Source organism: Kryptolebias marmoratus, linkage group LG8, assembly GCF_001649575.2.
Source record: "Kryptolebias marmoratus isolate JLee-2015 linkage group LG8, ASM164957v2, whole genome shotgun sequence".
Lineage (NCBI taxonomy): Eukaryota > Metazoa > Chordata > Actinopteri > Cyprinodontiformes > Rivulidae > Kryptolebias > Kryptolebias marmoratus.
Genome location: NC_051437.1, coordinates 752446 through 767789, shown reverse-complemented (window position 1 = coordinate 767789; position 15344 = coordinate 752446). Strand labels below are relative to the sequence as shown.

At 42.6% G+C, this 15344-nt stretch overlaps 1 protein-coding gene across 1 annotated transcript in view; it reads right to left on the bottom strand.

Annotated features, from left to right (window-relative positions):
• LOC108248159 (immunoglobulin superfamily member 21) overlaps positions 1–15344 on the bottom strand; it is an 81255-nt gene that overhangs the window by 59343 nt on the left and 6568 nt on the right. The window contains exon 2 of the mRNA XM_017436734.3: positions 6452–6564. Within this exon, the coding sequence (XP_017292223.1) occupies positions 6452–6564 (113 nt within the window). The remainder of the gene's footprint in view (positions 1–6451; positions 6565–15344) is intronic.

Here is a 15344-nt window from a genome sequence, read left to right as displayed (position 1 = left end):
TTCAGGAAGAGAGGCACAGTGGAAGAAATGCTCTGGATGCTGCGATTGTTGCGCAGAGTAGGACAGCTGTTATCTGCCGGAGATTTCAGGCTTTACAGGCTTTCAGCTGGGGGACAGACAGCATAAACGTTGCAGGGTAAGCTAACACTGTTGTTTATATTCCTACCTTCGCTCTTTATGCTTGCATCTGGTCACACCCACGACCAATGAGTGAACAGGAGCTAAGCTTGCGCCGCCCACAAAGCAGGGCCGACCCAGCTGGCCCTACTCTGAAGCAGGGACCAAAAAAGCAGGGACCGGCCTTAAGAAAAGGCTGGTGGAAACGCGCGCAAAGCAAGCCAAGTAGAGTGGAGCCGGGACCTTTAGAGCCGGTGGAAAAGGGCATATGTTTCTCAGCTGGCCTGGGAACGCCTTGGGATTCCCCCGGAGGAGCTGGTCTAAGTGGCTGGGGAAAGGGAAGTCTGGGTCTCCCTGCTTAGGCTGCTACCCCCACGACCGGACCCCGGATAAGTGAAAGAAACTGGCTGGCTGGCTGGATGGATGGATGGATTATGAATCCCATGTTGTAGGAACTAACAATCAATGCAATATCTACAATGACTGTAAATATTACTTTGAGGAACAGTTTTACAAAACTGTAAAAATGGATGATTCTATATCAATATTACAAATAAAGAAAGACTTCTCTGATTCCTTACAACAGTTATTGGTAACATGACAGTGGCTTTAGATGATTTAATGGAATTTGTACCTTGTAAAATTAAAGCTGCAGTAGGTAACTTTTCCAAAAAATATTTTTTACATATTTGTTACACTTGTGCACTGCTCACACCCTTCCCCAGCACAACACGTACCGTCGTTCAAGCTCTTGATTGCCGGTGTGCTTCATCTGTGCTAATGGAGGAGAAACAACCTAACATAATAGGAAAATAGTAGGTAGAGTAGGCTGTGCAAACTCACCTCACCAACCCTTGCCCAGGACCCTAAGTGTCTGCATGCAACATTTGTGAGTGAGACTAACTGACCAGCTCACCCCCTGCATGCTACAAGGTGTGCCCACCCCGGGACCCTAAATGTGTATGCCATGTAAATGTTATTCGTGTGAGTGTCTAAGTTGTATATAAAATGGGGGACCGAGTCACCACGATACTGTGAAAATGGGAGACCCTCCCTGCACCCCAGTGGTGAACCTGTATCCCAAAGCCCTACATGAGTGGTGGTATGATGGAGTGGGCTGATAGAGGCGATTGAGGATGGGGAGAAAAGGACCGAGGGGGACAGATTGTCCTCTCAGGGGGAGCCTGCTCCCCTGCTGGCCCCAATAGGCACCACTGCTGCCCTAGACCCACCAGGGATGGGAGGTTCAATACATCCACCCAAATGCAGGTGGCCAAGGCCATGGACAGGCAAAGAGCCTCGAGAACTGACCGGGACCAGGGACGGCACCCCCACAACCCTGGAATGTCCTGATCCTCAGACCCGATCCCCGGTCCAACACCCAACCCTCGGGCCAAAGAACCCACCAAGACAACCAGCCGGGTGTATCCACACAGCCACAGACAGCGCACCACGGCGACCAGGAGTGCAACCCCACCCCAACGAAGGAACAAACATGCCCACCTAGTGCAACCTCCACAGCAAGAGTACACCATGCAAGGAGGGTGCACATCCAACAAGCCCAGACAACCCAGGACCCACGGCGCAGAATCACCAGCGCGAATGCCCCTGACCCATCACACCAACCACACCACCACCCCAACCCCCAGCCGAGCACCCGACCACAGCCACAGCTAGGCAAGCGGAAAAATGACATACACCCCATGCCGACACCGAAGAAGCCAACAAGTCCCACCAGACCCACATCCGCGGGCTAACCCAAATGCAGGCACCCAGCTGGCCCAGGCACACACACCGCCCCACAAACAAACCCAAGACTACCACGCGGCACAGGACCCGGCAAACCCCCCACGCACCACCACACCTATCATACCACAGAGGACGCAACAAAGCATGGAGTGCCACCGACCATCACCGCCCAGAATGTGAAAAAGTCAACAACCCCCCAGGCCCGGAACCACCAACATTCAGGACAGCCAGGCCAGGTAACAGCCCCCAGGCCAATGCCACAGGGATAGCGACACCTCTATAACACCATACATCCACAGGGGCACAGCGAGAACCCCCAAACCCAGACATGGACCACCAGCCTGGGGCTACCCAACAAGCAAGTCAACCCCTGCCCGGCACGGGGACGGGAAGGTCAGCCCAACCACAGAACAACCACACACGGTGGCCAGAACAGCACCCCCCAGGATCACCACCCTACCACTTGTGGGGTGGGTGCACCCCACAAGCCCCGCAAAGCAGAGCCCCCCACAAAAGCACACCCCCACGGAAAAAAGGAGACCTACAGCACCCATGCCCAGGGGCACATGCCTGACATCCATACCCCAGCCAGAAGCAGCACCCCGGGAAAACCCACACCAAGGCCCGCAAGGGGCAGAAAGCCCACGAAATGAAAACTAGAACCCATTGATAACGCAAGACCACCCAACCCAGAACCATCCCAGCCAGCCAGCTCGCAGAAGCCACACAGACCCTCAGACCTCGCCCCCGGACAGAACCGGAGCCACCATGTACCAAAACCCCAAGGGAATTGGAATCCGAACCAGACCCGCCCAAATGACACTCAGCCCCCACCCAGGGCCGCCTACTCAGCCCCCACCCCAGAGGAAAAGCTACCCCCACCATAACATTCAGACAACTCTTGGACCACACAAGACACTCGGGTTGAGTTTGCCCCTCCCCCGGAACGCCCCCCCCCCTGCAGAGAGCCCTCTGTGATGGGAGAGCACCTGCAATGAGCTGACAAAGAGACCTCCCCACCAGCATAGGGCGCCCCAAGGCCACCAATGCACCAAGAGGCACCAGGCCAGTGCCGGGCACCGGTGCACACACCAGCCCAACACCCCAGCAACATACCCACCAAGACCCAAGCCCTCCAGGCCCAACCGGTACCCCAACCCAGGTGCGACGCACCCCCAGAACCCCGAGTCCCGGAGCCCATCCCAGACCCACCCAGGGGCAGCCCGGTGACCAGGTCAGTAACCTATGTCCGCCGGTGCAGACCGCCAAGAGGCAGGCATGCAGCCGCCGGAAGCCATCACCCAGAACAACCAAGCCCCCCTCCCAGCCGAAGGCCACAGCCACAGAGAAAAAACTTTTACTTGTTATGCATCGTCCATCTGGCCCTTATTCTCAGTTTTTGTCTGCATTCTGAGACTTTTTGTCAGATTGTTATTGTTATGTGTTATATGTTGGGAGATTTCTTTATTTATGAATGTAAATGTTTAAAGTTATAGCTTAAACATAGCGATTAATAATTTCATAAAGTCAATTGATTTCACCCAAAATCTCACACAAACGTCATCATTCTCTTCATCATACTCTTGCTCTGGATCTGACACATAGCATAGAGAGTAAGGACTTAACAATATAATCTCACAATCCTATTATGTCTGATCATTTTTTAATAACTTTTGAGTTTACATTGACTGACTGCACAACCATCGAGAGTAAAGTTTCATTATTATTTTCCTGTCTTGCAGAGTAATGCAACAGACAAACATCATTTGATAAAATTGCTCCTCTGAAAAAAAAAAAAGTGATCAGTCAGAGGAAGCTGGCTCCTTGGTTTAATTCAGTATTATGTGTTTTAAAACAGGCATTTAAAAAGTTGGAAAGAAAATGGTGCTCCACTAAAGTGAAAGATTTTTGTTTATCTGAAGAGATAGCCTGCTAACATACAAGGAAGCACTTTGTAAAGCTAGAACTCTATATTATTCATCTTTAATAAAGGAGTACAAGCACAACCCCAGGTTTATGTTTAGTACTGTAGCTAGACTAATGAAAAGTCCTATATTTGTTGAACCACAGAATCTCTATGGTCGTATTCAGACCTGACACATTTGGTCCGCTTTAATCAAAGCAGAGTTCGTTTCCAGCGTTGGTCCGGACTTTTTGTGCAGGTGTGAATACAGTCATGTGAACTCCGGTGCGGATCAAACAACCGGACCCAGACCCACTTTTTGAGGTGGTCTTGGTCCGGTTGTTTGATCCGCACCAGAGTTTCCAAAACGAACTCTGGTGCGGTTCGCTTCTGGTGTGAATACAGACCGGACTTGAACCGAACTTTTTGGACTTCATGGGCCATCGTTGCTAAGCATCATGGGACAAATAGCATTATTTGCTTCTTCAAGTTGCGGCACACATTTGCCGGCGCCGTTCCAAAATTCAAAGTAAAATGTCATTAAACCGACAGTGAATGAGCTGCTCTTGAATTTCAAAATGGTACTGTAATTGTACCAACAGAACGAATGTGCACATAACAAATCCAGCACGCAGGACTTCCATCTTTATTTCCAACTGCTGCCCCCGTCTTTCTGTCCAATGGGAGCAATGACCATCACCCACGTGGCTTTGTTCATAAATTATAGTCCGCTTACAAAAAAGCACAATGTAAATGCAAACCGCACCAAACGAAAAAAATAAAGTCCACTTTTGGTCCGGACCAAACAAGCGGACCAAAGGACTTTCCTGGTGTGAATACACCCTAAGAATTGATGACTTTATGAATTCTTTATAATTTAAAATATATCAGTTAGGGAGCAAATTCACACCATCCTTCCTACTATTGCCTCTGATACCCTATCAAATGAAGCAGTTTTAGAAGTGTCACTTGAACCTGATTTGTGTTTGGACTGTTTTTGTCCTGATGAGTTTTCTTAAATGTCAAGAATAATAGCTTCATCCAAACCATCAGCATGTCTGCTAGTTCCCCTCTCAACCAGACAGTCAAAGAGGTGTTTCTCCCTAATTTTTATCCCCATTTTGAGTCTGCTTAATATGTATTTATTAAATGATTACATATCACAGAGCTTTAAGGCTGCTGTAATTAAACATTTATTTAAGAAACCTGATCTTGACTCAGGAGCCTAACTCCTGAGACCAATATCCGATCTCACATTCATCTCAGCAATTCTTGAGAAAATAGTTGCAAATCATTTGTGTGAACATCTGGACAGAAATATTCTGTTGGGGAGTTTCAGTCAGGGCTTAGAGCTCATCATACCACAGAAACAGCACTGGTGAAAGTTACTAATGATATTCTCCTGTCCTCACACAGTGGACTTGTGTCCATATCTGTCCTGTTAGATCTCAGTGAAGCATTTGATACATTTGATCACAATATTCTATTACAGAGGCTTGAACATGATATTTGGATTACAAGAATGGATGTTAAATGGTTTAAATCATATTTATTTGATAGATTCCAGTTTGTTAATGTTAATAATGGATGTTCTTCGTACACCAACGTTTGTCATGGAGTTCCTCATCTACTCCTCTCTTTACTCAAGTTTTAAAAACATACTGCTGCATTTCAGATGACATGGCTACAAAGTCGATCATTCATCTGCAGCTTAGGGTGTCATGGCACCATTTTGACCTTTGGCCACCATTATGTTTGAAGATGATGTTCGTTATGGACAAACAATTATTATCACAGAAATCCAATAACGAAACACCACTCTGGTTCAGATCAGAGAGTCTGTTTCTCCCAATCACTCCCATCCAGGTTACACTGTTGCTATCTACATGGGCATTGAAGTCCCCCAGTAGAATGAGGGAGTCCCCAGCTGGAGCACATTTCAGCACCTCCACTAAGGACTCCAAGAAGGCTAGGTACTCTGAACTGCCATTTGGCGCACAGGCACAAACAACAGTGAGAACCTGTCCCCCCATTCAAAGGTGCAGTGAAGCTACCTTCTCATCTACTGTAGAGAAAACTCCTCTGCACAGGCACCAAGCCTGGGGCTAAAAGTAATCCCACACCCAACACCTCTCACCTTGGGCAACACCAGAGTGAAATAAAGTCCAGCCCCTTTCAAAGAGATTGGTTCCAGAACCCATTGCAGTGCATTGAGGTGAGCCCAAATAAACCTAATCAGTCTCTTTCAACCTCACTCACAAGTTCAGGCTCCTTTCCCACCACAGAGACTACATTGCATGTCCCAAGAGCCAGCTTTTGTAGTCTAGGGTCAGAGAACCAGGGCCCCCGCCTTCAGCTGCCACTCACAGCACTTTGCACCCAACTTGTGTGGCCTCTTCTGCAGGTGGTCGGGCCACCTTCCTGTGGCCCGACAATGTCAGAACCACTAATTCTGCCCACCTTGCTACAATACAATGAGTTTTGAACATGCATTCCAGTATCCACATAGATGTTGGTTTGACACCTACTTAAATATTTGTGCACACATGAGCTTTATGAAATACTAAAATAATTAGAACATGGGTGTACAAATAGACTGTAGTTTCTTTTCTATAGTTGTTTTTAATAACCGTGAACATAATTAGTTTAACACACTTGCAATGTCTTCTCCTGTGTGCTTACCTGAAACCACACAATCTCTCGAAGGTTGCCGTCAGTTTCAAAGTTGCACCTTAGTGTGACTGTGTCTCCAATGACAACAGGAGGAAGAGGTTCCGATGAAACGGTCAAATAACCTACCAAAGAGAGAATAATGGAAAACAGAGCTCCTGCAGTGTTTTATGAAATTCTATATGGGACAAATTAAAAGAAAACTTATCATTAAATATATGAAATATTTCAACCATTATTTCACTGCACCTTGTAATCCTCTAAAATACACAGGGTTGAGGAGTAACTAGTTACATGTTATAGATAGGTAATTTAATTACAAAATAAATGTAGCTGTAATATGTTACAATTACCTGGGAATATATGTAATTAAAATTAGTTACCTATGAAAATATTCCTAATTACAATTTGCATGACATTTTCTGTGAAAAAGCTAGGGTATATGTTGATCAACATTTATTTTGTTTCTTTTTTATCTTGTGCACAATGTTGTTGTGTTTTTCTACCCTGGAGCTCCTGCTGTGGAAGGGTTAAAGTTTTGTCTTGCTTGTGTTGCAACAAATCTCTAGTATGTAATAATATATATCAGATATTTATTATTATATTTTATGTGTTTGAAGGAGTTTAAAATTAGTTTGACAGAAGTCAGTGTTGAGTACTGATGTAAAGTTAACACTGCCAAATTGAAACATTTGAAAACAGTTAATAGCTACAATATCAATAGTTACCATTCAGTTCAAATTTAGAAAGCCAATTTAAAAGTAACTAAATATAATAGGTTACAATACTTTCATAACTACCAAAAATAGGTACACCACTATTACATTTTGCTTGTTATTACTTTGTTATTACATGGAGGTTATGTTTTTGGTAGTGTGTTTGTCTGTCTGTCTGTGTGTGTACCAGATTACTCAACAAGTTATGAATGACTTTAATGAAACTTTCAGGAAATGTCAAACATGGTACAAGGAACAAATGATTAGATTTTGCTAGTGGTCCGGTCAAAGTTCAAGGTCAAAAATCAAGGTCAGAGCAGCCCGGACTCTACCTCTGCAGCTGTATAACAGGAATGTCAAACTGCACAGCTGGACACCTCATTAGTCAAAGATAATACCTGTTGATTTCAAAGTTCATGAGGTCAAAGGTCACAGGTAACCCCTTTGTTAAAAACTTGTCTATGCTCCTACATATGAACCTTTTGTTACCTCCACCAAGGAAGTCGTGTCCATTGGTTTTGTCCATTGCTGTCTGTCTGTTAGCAAAATCATATAAAACATAATAAACAGATTTGGGTGATAAAATTTAGAAAATGTTGGAGTTGTCACAAATAAGTATGGATTAAGTTTTGGTGATGATCCAGAATATCCTCTGGATTGCACTCTTTTTTTAATCACTCTGTGGCCTTGGTGGAGGTTTGTGCACTCTGATTGCTTCTAGTTGAAACTAATAACATTTACAAAGTAAGCTTCCCAACACTGCTAATTCCACTGGAGTAACTGAACACCCTTTTTTAAGATAATAATAAAAGTGCAGAATACCACATATCCTTTAAAGTCAGACATTCATTGCCTGAATATGAACATAGTCAATCCAGCTGTTTCTGCTGTCACTTAAAAACTAATTGTCTAACTTTTTTGTTAATTTAAGCGATGTTAAAGTGTAAATTATAGAAATAATGTTTTGTCAAAAATTTGTAATAGAGGTTAAAAGATCACAAAATTTTGTTAAATTGGAAACAAAATAAACAACTTGTCTCATTACTTTGGTGAAATTATCATTGAAACCACTTAAAAAATTTGATGACTCTCAGACAATCCTACGTGTGTGTATATGTGTATATATAAAATGGATGGCAGACATCCAAGACAGAGTCTCAGGTATGATGAGTTGGACTGCACCAGGGCCTGAAATGATCCACACAATCTATCATAGCAGCTAAGATAAATAGGGGCATGGGTCAATACCTGAGCGAAGGACAAAAGGTTATAGGCTCCAAGCCAATGAAAGCCAAGCACCAGCTACTGGTCTACAGAACCATAGGTTGAAAATGTAAGACCAGACACATAAACCTGTGCACTGCCTGGACTGAAAACAGGAAAGCCTTCATTGAAAATTCAATAGGGATGTGTAAGAGGAATCTACAGGCCAATTCAAAGCCAACTGCACTAGTCAGCATCAAGTGCAGCATATTCCAAGGTGATGTTCCCACTGAGGCATGAACCCCCTCAGTGAGATCATTGCAAAAAGTAAGTATGGATGCTGGTTCCATAGCAGAATAGCCATCAGTGTTAGGATTTGGGGTTTTGTATTAAGTTTGTTGTCTTTGTGTTTCAGTTTGAATTTATTGTTTATTTTTTTCAGTTATCTTGTTTGTTTGGTTCTTGTTCTTTGTCTTTGTTCCCTGTGCCCCAGCCATCATTCACTTCTCCTCAGTCTATCTCTTCTCTGCTTTCCACGCCCATCTACACCTGTCCCAAGCCTTGCAATCTTCTCACCTGTGCCAACTTCCCTTAATTGCCTCCTGCCTTTTAAACCCGGTCATCTCCACTTACTTGCTGGTTCATTGTCCCTGATATGCTCATTGTCTATTGTCCATGGTTCATTGTCTCTCGTCTTGCCTTGCCGCTTTGGATTTTGTTCAGTTTAGTTTTTGCTGCCACGTCAGCTTTTTGTTTTTGTTTGTTTGTTTAAGAATAAATTTTTGTTTTCACTCAAAGAAGTCTGCACTCTGGGTTCGCCTCGTTCTCCTCGGCCCTTGACAATCAGTCACCTCTTTTACAAACAAGTTGATGTTTCAATGTTTCATTGTAACTAAAATATAAATTTATGAGATTTGCCAATCATTGCATTCTGTTGGGTGGCATGACTGCACAGTGGTTAGAGCTGCCGCCTCCCAGAAAGGAGGTTGCACAATCACCTATCGGCCTGGGGCCTTTCTGGGTGGAATTTGCATGTTCTTCCTGTGCACGCTTGGTTTACTCTGGGTACTTTGGTTTCCTTCCACAGACCAATAACATGCATCCTTGGTTAATTGGTAACTCTAAATAGACCTTTGGTGTGAATATTTTTTTTGTCTCTATGTGTCCCTGCGATGGACTTGTGACCTGTCCAGGGTGTGCCCAGCCTCTGGCACAGTGACTGCTGGAGATAGACACCAGCTCCTTGTGACCCAAATAACAGAAGCATGATAGGAAAATGGATGGATGCAATCTGCTTTTATACACATTTGACACAATGTTACAACTCTGTTGGAATTGGGGTTGTAGTATTTATATACCACTACATGAGTTGAATTATCTTAATTACAATCTCCAAGTACATTTTGCAGCTCTGGGTAAATTTAATTTAGTGGGAGAAACTACAGAAATGTCTCCTTTGATTATAAAGATTGCATACCCCTGGTATAGGGAATAAAGGCAATTCACAGAGCAAAGAAGTCTTCTGTCAGGACAGTCAGCCTCACCTCCACAACACTAGTCTGTAATACATGACGTCACTCTGGCTGTAGATTATTTTTCTCCCATGTTTTTTGTTTCTCTTAATCCTCTCTGCAGCTTTTCATCCAAAGAGCCAGCCATTTGCCCATCTCTGGTCTCTTCAGACACAAACAATGTGGAGGAGAGATTAACACATATCTGAATAAAGCTGGAGCAATTTGTTTAACACAGCACAGGTTCATACTGTTCTTTATAAATGACAGAAAGCAATCATTTAACAACAAAACACAAACATATTTTTAAATGAGATTAAGGTTAGTGTAAATAAGTATTAGAAATTGATATTACTGTCCTCAGAGGGCTTAGGTATTACCGCTTTTGCCCTACTTTAATATGCACAGAGGGAATTTTAAAGGCTTAGCCTCTGCAGAAGAATGTTAATGTAAAGTATTTTATTTTCCATGTCTTATGTTGATGCTGCTGGAGGAGATGACGCTCAGCTTGTAGGGCTGCAGTTTTTTTTCACAGCAGCATTTGAAAGGCAAAGCCAGACAAAAAACACCACACTAAGGTTCCGTCCATACAGGAACACTGTTTTCCCAAAACTATTTCTTTCCTTGTGAACATGGCACTGTTTTGTTGTGGCGGGTGTAAATAAAATAAGGAGACAGCTGGTAAAACTGAGATTTCCCAATTCATACAAAACCAAGAATCTTTTTCGGCCTTTCATCTGAATTTTTTGAAAATGAGCATGTGTGTTAATTATACAACAGAATTTGTCTTAAAAGAAACTCTTGATCATCAATTAAAAAAATTAATTAAAATCTGCTTCACGGAAAGGTATCCAAATTGTGTAGAAAAGCCTGTTCACAAAAAAATTTAAATCTTTTTATTTAGGATTTTAGGATTAGACTTACGAAGTTTGGTATTCCTTATGCCTGTAATGGTACAATGATCACTCAGACCATTTGCAAACACACCAGTTTACAGTCAGTATATTTGTGGGAGACAGTCATTAAAATAAACCAATTAGAGATGATTTTGTTGGATTTTTATCTTTAGGTCGGGTTGAGGATTTAATTAGTTGAGTCAAATATAAAGATTCACAAACAGATTTAAGTTTGTCATGTTAACAAATCAAGGTTTAAATCACTAACCAAAGGAAGCTATTTAGCATTTAACCCAGTCACAAAAGAGTCCAAAGTGGGCTTCGGTAGAATCGGAGGTCTTTAACAACCTACAACTGTAAGTGACTGGCCACAGGATAAATCAGGTTTCAAAGCAAGAGGTTCAATTTGCTTACTGATAGAACATGTAGAGAGGAGGGTGCTGGGGCATCAGAGCTGAACACATGTAATCTAATCACCTAAAAGGGATTCAAAATGTTTGTGAAAAACCTAATGTAAACAGGCCTTTTGTTATCTTCATGTTCAGAAGCAGATGATTCCTGCAAAATCAATCCACAAAGTTGCCCACCAGTCTCCCGTACTCTGACTCTTGTCCATCTCTAATACACGCCCACCATTGCAGAGTCCTCAGCATATTTCTGAAGGTGGAATGACTCATTGGTCTATTGAAAGTCTGAGGTATGCAAAGGGAACAGGGACAAAGACAGGACCATCCCCTGTGGTGCTCCTTTTCTATAGGTCACCACATCAGACAAGTTGCACCTCAGATGCACAAATTGAGGCCTGTCTGATTGGTAATCAGTAACCCAGGAGAGAGCAGATGCACTGACATCCATCCTAAACAGCTTGCCATACAGTAAAGAGGGTTAAATGGAATGAAAAAATGGCACCCACCACTGGCTAAATGCAGGTAAATGTTTGAAGTGGCGTGTAAATTTGAACAACGCACCAGCCACCGTAGCAAGTTTGCTATTTCAACAGAAAAAAAAAAATGCATTCAATTTGTACTTCTGACCTGTAGTGGGCAGCAATGTGCCAGAGTTAGCAACATGGCAATACATTTCAGGAGTTAATCGGGTGGCAGACAACAAAAACGTTTCTCAAGAGGAAGAACCGAGAGTTAAACGGGGTTTTTTTTAATGAAAAATGGAAAAGAAATGACACTGGCGAGTTCTGTGACTGGCTCATTTGCTGAGAGCAGCCAGTCAATGTTTTGTTCCAGCTGTCGGCAACACACCAACAACTGTAAAAAAGAAAAGTAGTGGCTGGTAAAATGTTTGAGTGGCGGGTTAAAAATTTTCTCCACCGGCCACAGTGGCTGGTCATCATCCAATCCAGCATGAGGCTGGGAGGCAAAGTGCAGAGAATGCAAAGCATTTTTCACCATAGATCCAAGGTGTGTCAGGACTAGACTCTCCAGAGTCTTCATTTTGTGTGATCTCAGAGAAACTGGTCTGAAGTAAGATGGGGCGGCTTTTTTGGTGCTGGCACTAGGCAGAATGTCTTCAAAAGTGCCAGCACCTTTTCCTGCAGTGGACTCATGTTGAAGATACACTGCAGGATGCTGGATAATATGGATGATAAAAAAAGAGCTGACAAAACCTATCAGGTTGTGGTGAGAAGAAAAAAAAGTAAACAAAAAGGCTGTCAAGGCATCAAACTAATTACAAAAGAAACTAAACAATAAAGAAAAAAAAGAGCTCACAGAGCAGCAAAAATACAAAGTAATAGTATGAGCACAGTGAACCAGACAGGGTATCAAATCAAAATGACAGACTGCAAATGAAAGAAGTGGAAGACTAATTAGGGAGGAACTGATGAGGGGAATAGCGACAGCTGGCCCATTCACCCACCAGGGAGCAGGTGTAGGTGGGCGGGGTAGATCTGAGGAGCAGAAGCTGACTGAGGAAAGGTAATGACTGAAAACATAGGGAGACACTGGAAACAAACTAAACACAAAGAAATAATAGAAAATAAACATCACAGGAACTAAAACATGACAACAAAATAAAACCCAAAACAGAAGATAAAGACTGAAAACACAGATTGTGACAAAACCATTCAAAACCATTTAAGTTGAACTCTAAGGCTGCTTTGGGATTAACATCCATACACTTTGTGTTTCAGCAGCCACAAGGATTTAATCAGTTGAAAGCACAGATTACCACAAGCAATATGGGTCAGTGTAAGACAATGGGCTCTTTATCCCCAAGGGAAAATCTCCAAACAGCATTAGGTGACATACTATATGATATTTCTGTTCTGAAGCCACATCACAAGGTAATATAGACATTTGAATTAATTTTTAGTTAAAGACCACCTCCCCTTTATATTCAATGTGATACAGTGGAATGTGTGGAGAGTCTAAAGTTTCTGGGTGTCTACATGCCAAAAAATCTTACATGGTCTCCTAAAACCTTTTATTTAACGTAAAAAGCACAACAATACCTGCGCTTTCATAAGAAGCTGAAACAGGCCTACTTACCTCATCAGCTTTTAATCAACTTTTATTACAGTGCAGTTGAAAGTGTTCTGTTCTATGGCCTTATTGTGGTATGCTAACTGCACATCCACAAACTGCAACATCCACTCACTGGATGAAAATATGATGACAATAAATTTCTCTTATTGTTTCTTCAATTTGATTCCACAACAGCCAAAGAGAGAGATGGAATCTTTCGGTTAAAGGTGGAAATGTGTGCGCAAGCTCACGATTCTGACTCAATTCCACCAGTTCTGTCAGGAAGAAGAGGACACAATTCCAGTAAACTACTGTAAAAAGCTTGTGGAAAGAAACAAGAAACCCAAAACATTTGGCCCAAGTCATACAGTTTAAAGGCAATGCTACCAAATATTAAGAGCGTGTATATAAAGTTGTGGGACTTTGAAGAAAGTAAAAAAAAAAATCTTTAAAAAAAGTTGTGTCTCATTATTCTGGGGTTTACCTAATAGAAATAATTTTGGGAATCCCAACTAACAGGAAAGGTTCAGTCTGATTTTATGTCAGATAAGGAAACAATCTTTTAATTGAGTGGATGCAAATATGTGGTTTCAACTGTAGTTAGTTTGGTGTAGATACTGTTCTCAGGCTAAGGCTAGGATGAGGCCATTACATCATACTAGAGATTGAATTCTGAGGTTTGAGCCAAAACTGTGAGTCACTGACACCCTGCAGCTCACACCAGACCTCTAAGCATGTCTCATTGTACAACCTCACAGAGCGCTTGGAGCAGGATGCTGGGTGCAAGACCTGCTGAAATGGATGGTGGCAGTCAGGGACATGCCTCTGAATGTCCCTGGCCCACATTACAGTCTGATTTAGGCAGTAGGATAACTACGTTGGAAAGCCAACAAAGAACCGAGGGACAAGTTACCCAGGTGACAATCGGGTATGCGCTGCTCAGGCGGCCTCTGGAAGGTGACAGATGGGAGTGCAGGAGGGCATCTTTTCAGAGCTTCACCCAGGCCCTAGCAGAGCTAGTTTGAGGAACTCACTAAATCAAGGGTTCAGGTCCATATATGATTTAAAAAAAAAAGGTCCAGCACAACTAGCAATAAGCAAATCCTTTTTATTAAATTTGTTTACAACGTACAACCTAAATAAATGATATTGTTTGCCTACATTTGTTTGCTTGTGAACCTTATTAGCTCTAGCTAACATTAGCTTTAAGCCTAATGTGGTCTGGATTCAGTCATTTAAAACTAGTTTTAGAAAGGGGAAAAAAATAATTCAAACTTGATTAACTTATTTACTTTTTATGTCTCAACAAAATAAAATGCCTATGTTTTAACACAAGAAAGAAATTGAACTTAAATGCAACAGGACACTGTAACATCAAAATGATTGAGGTCAAAGTTACAAATGCTGAGACAGTTAAAATGCAGTATGAAAAATGGTACCATCTGCCTTCAATGAGCTTCCTAAACCTCAGCACAAAATATTTCAGATGGAATTACTGTTCATAAGTCTACCTTTCTTTTATTTGCACATTTAAATATGTAAGTCTATGGTGATGTGACATAACACCTTCTTTACTGCTGCCTTATTTTCTGATAATGACAGCAACAGAAGCCAAAGTTTTATGGTGTTGCTGCAGATTTGTCAGCTGCATCACAAAGGTGAGCAATTGGATTTAGATCTGATGGCTGTGGAGGTCACTGGAGTTCAGTGAATTGAGCAGAAAATGTTTTTCCAATGTCTTATTGTCTAATTTTGGTGAGTTCCTCTTAGCTGACCAGAGTGGCACTCAGTGTGGACTTCTGCTGCTGTCACCCATTTGCCACCCATTTTTTATTTATTTTTTCCCCTGGTGGACGTATTCTTCTCTCTGTCTCTTCATGCTCCCCCCTCCCCTGCCCTGCTTTCTTTTTCGGAGCCTCTTCTTACATATTTTCCAAAAATTAAGGCATATGGATCTGGTCAGCTGGTCTCTCAACACAATTGATAAAATTTTCTCGACTGGATGAAGGAGAGTCCAGTCTCGGGATATGTCTCGCTGGGTATACAGTGGATTCCTGGCAGGAGTGGAAGACTGTGTACCTACCGACGTAGAGGTTCCT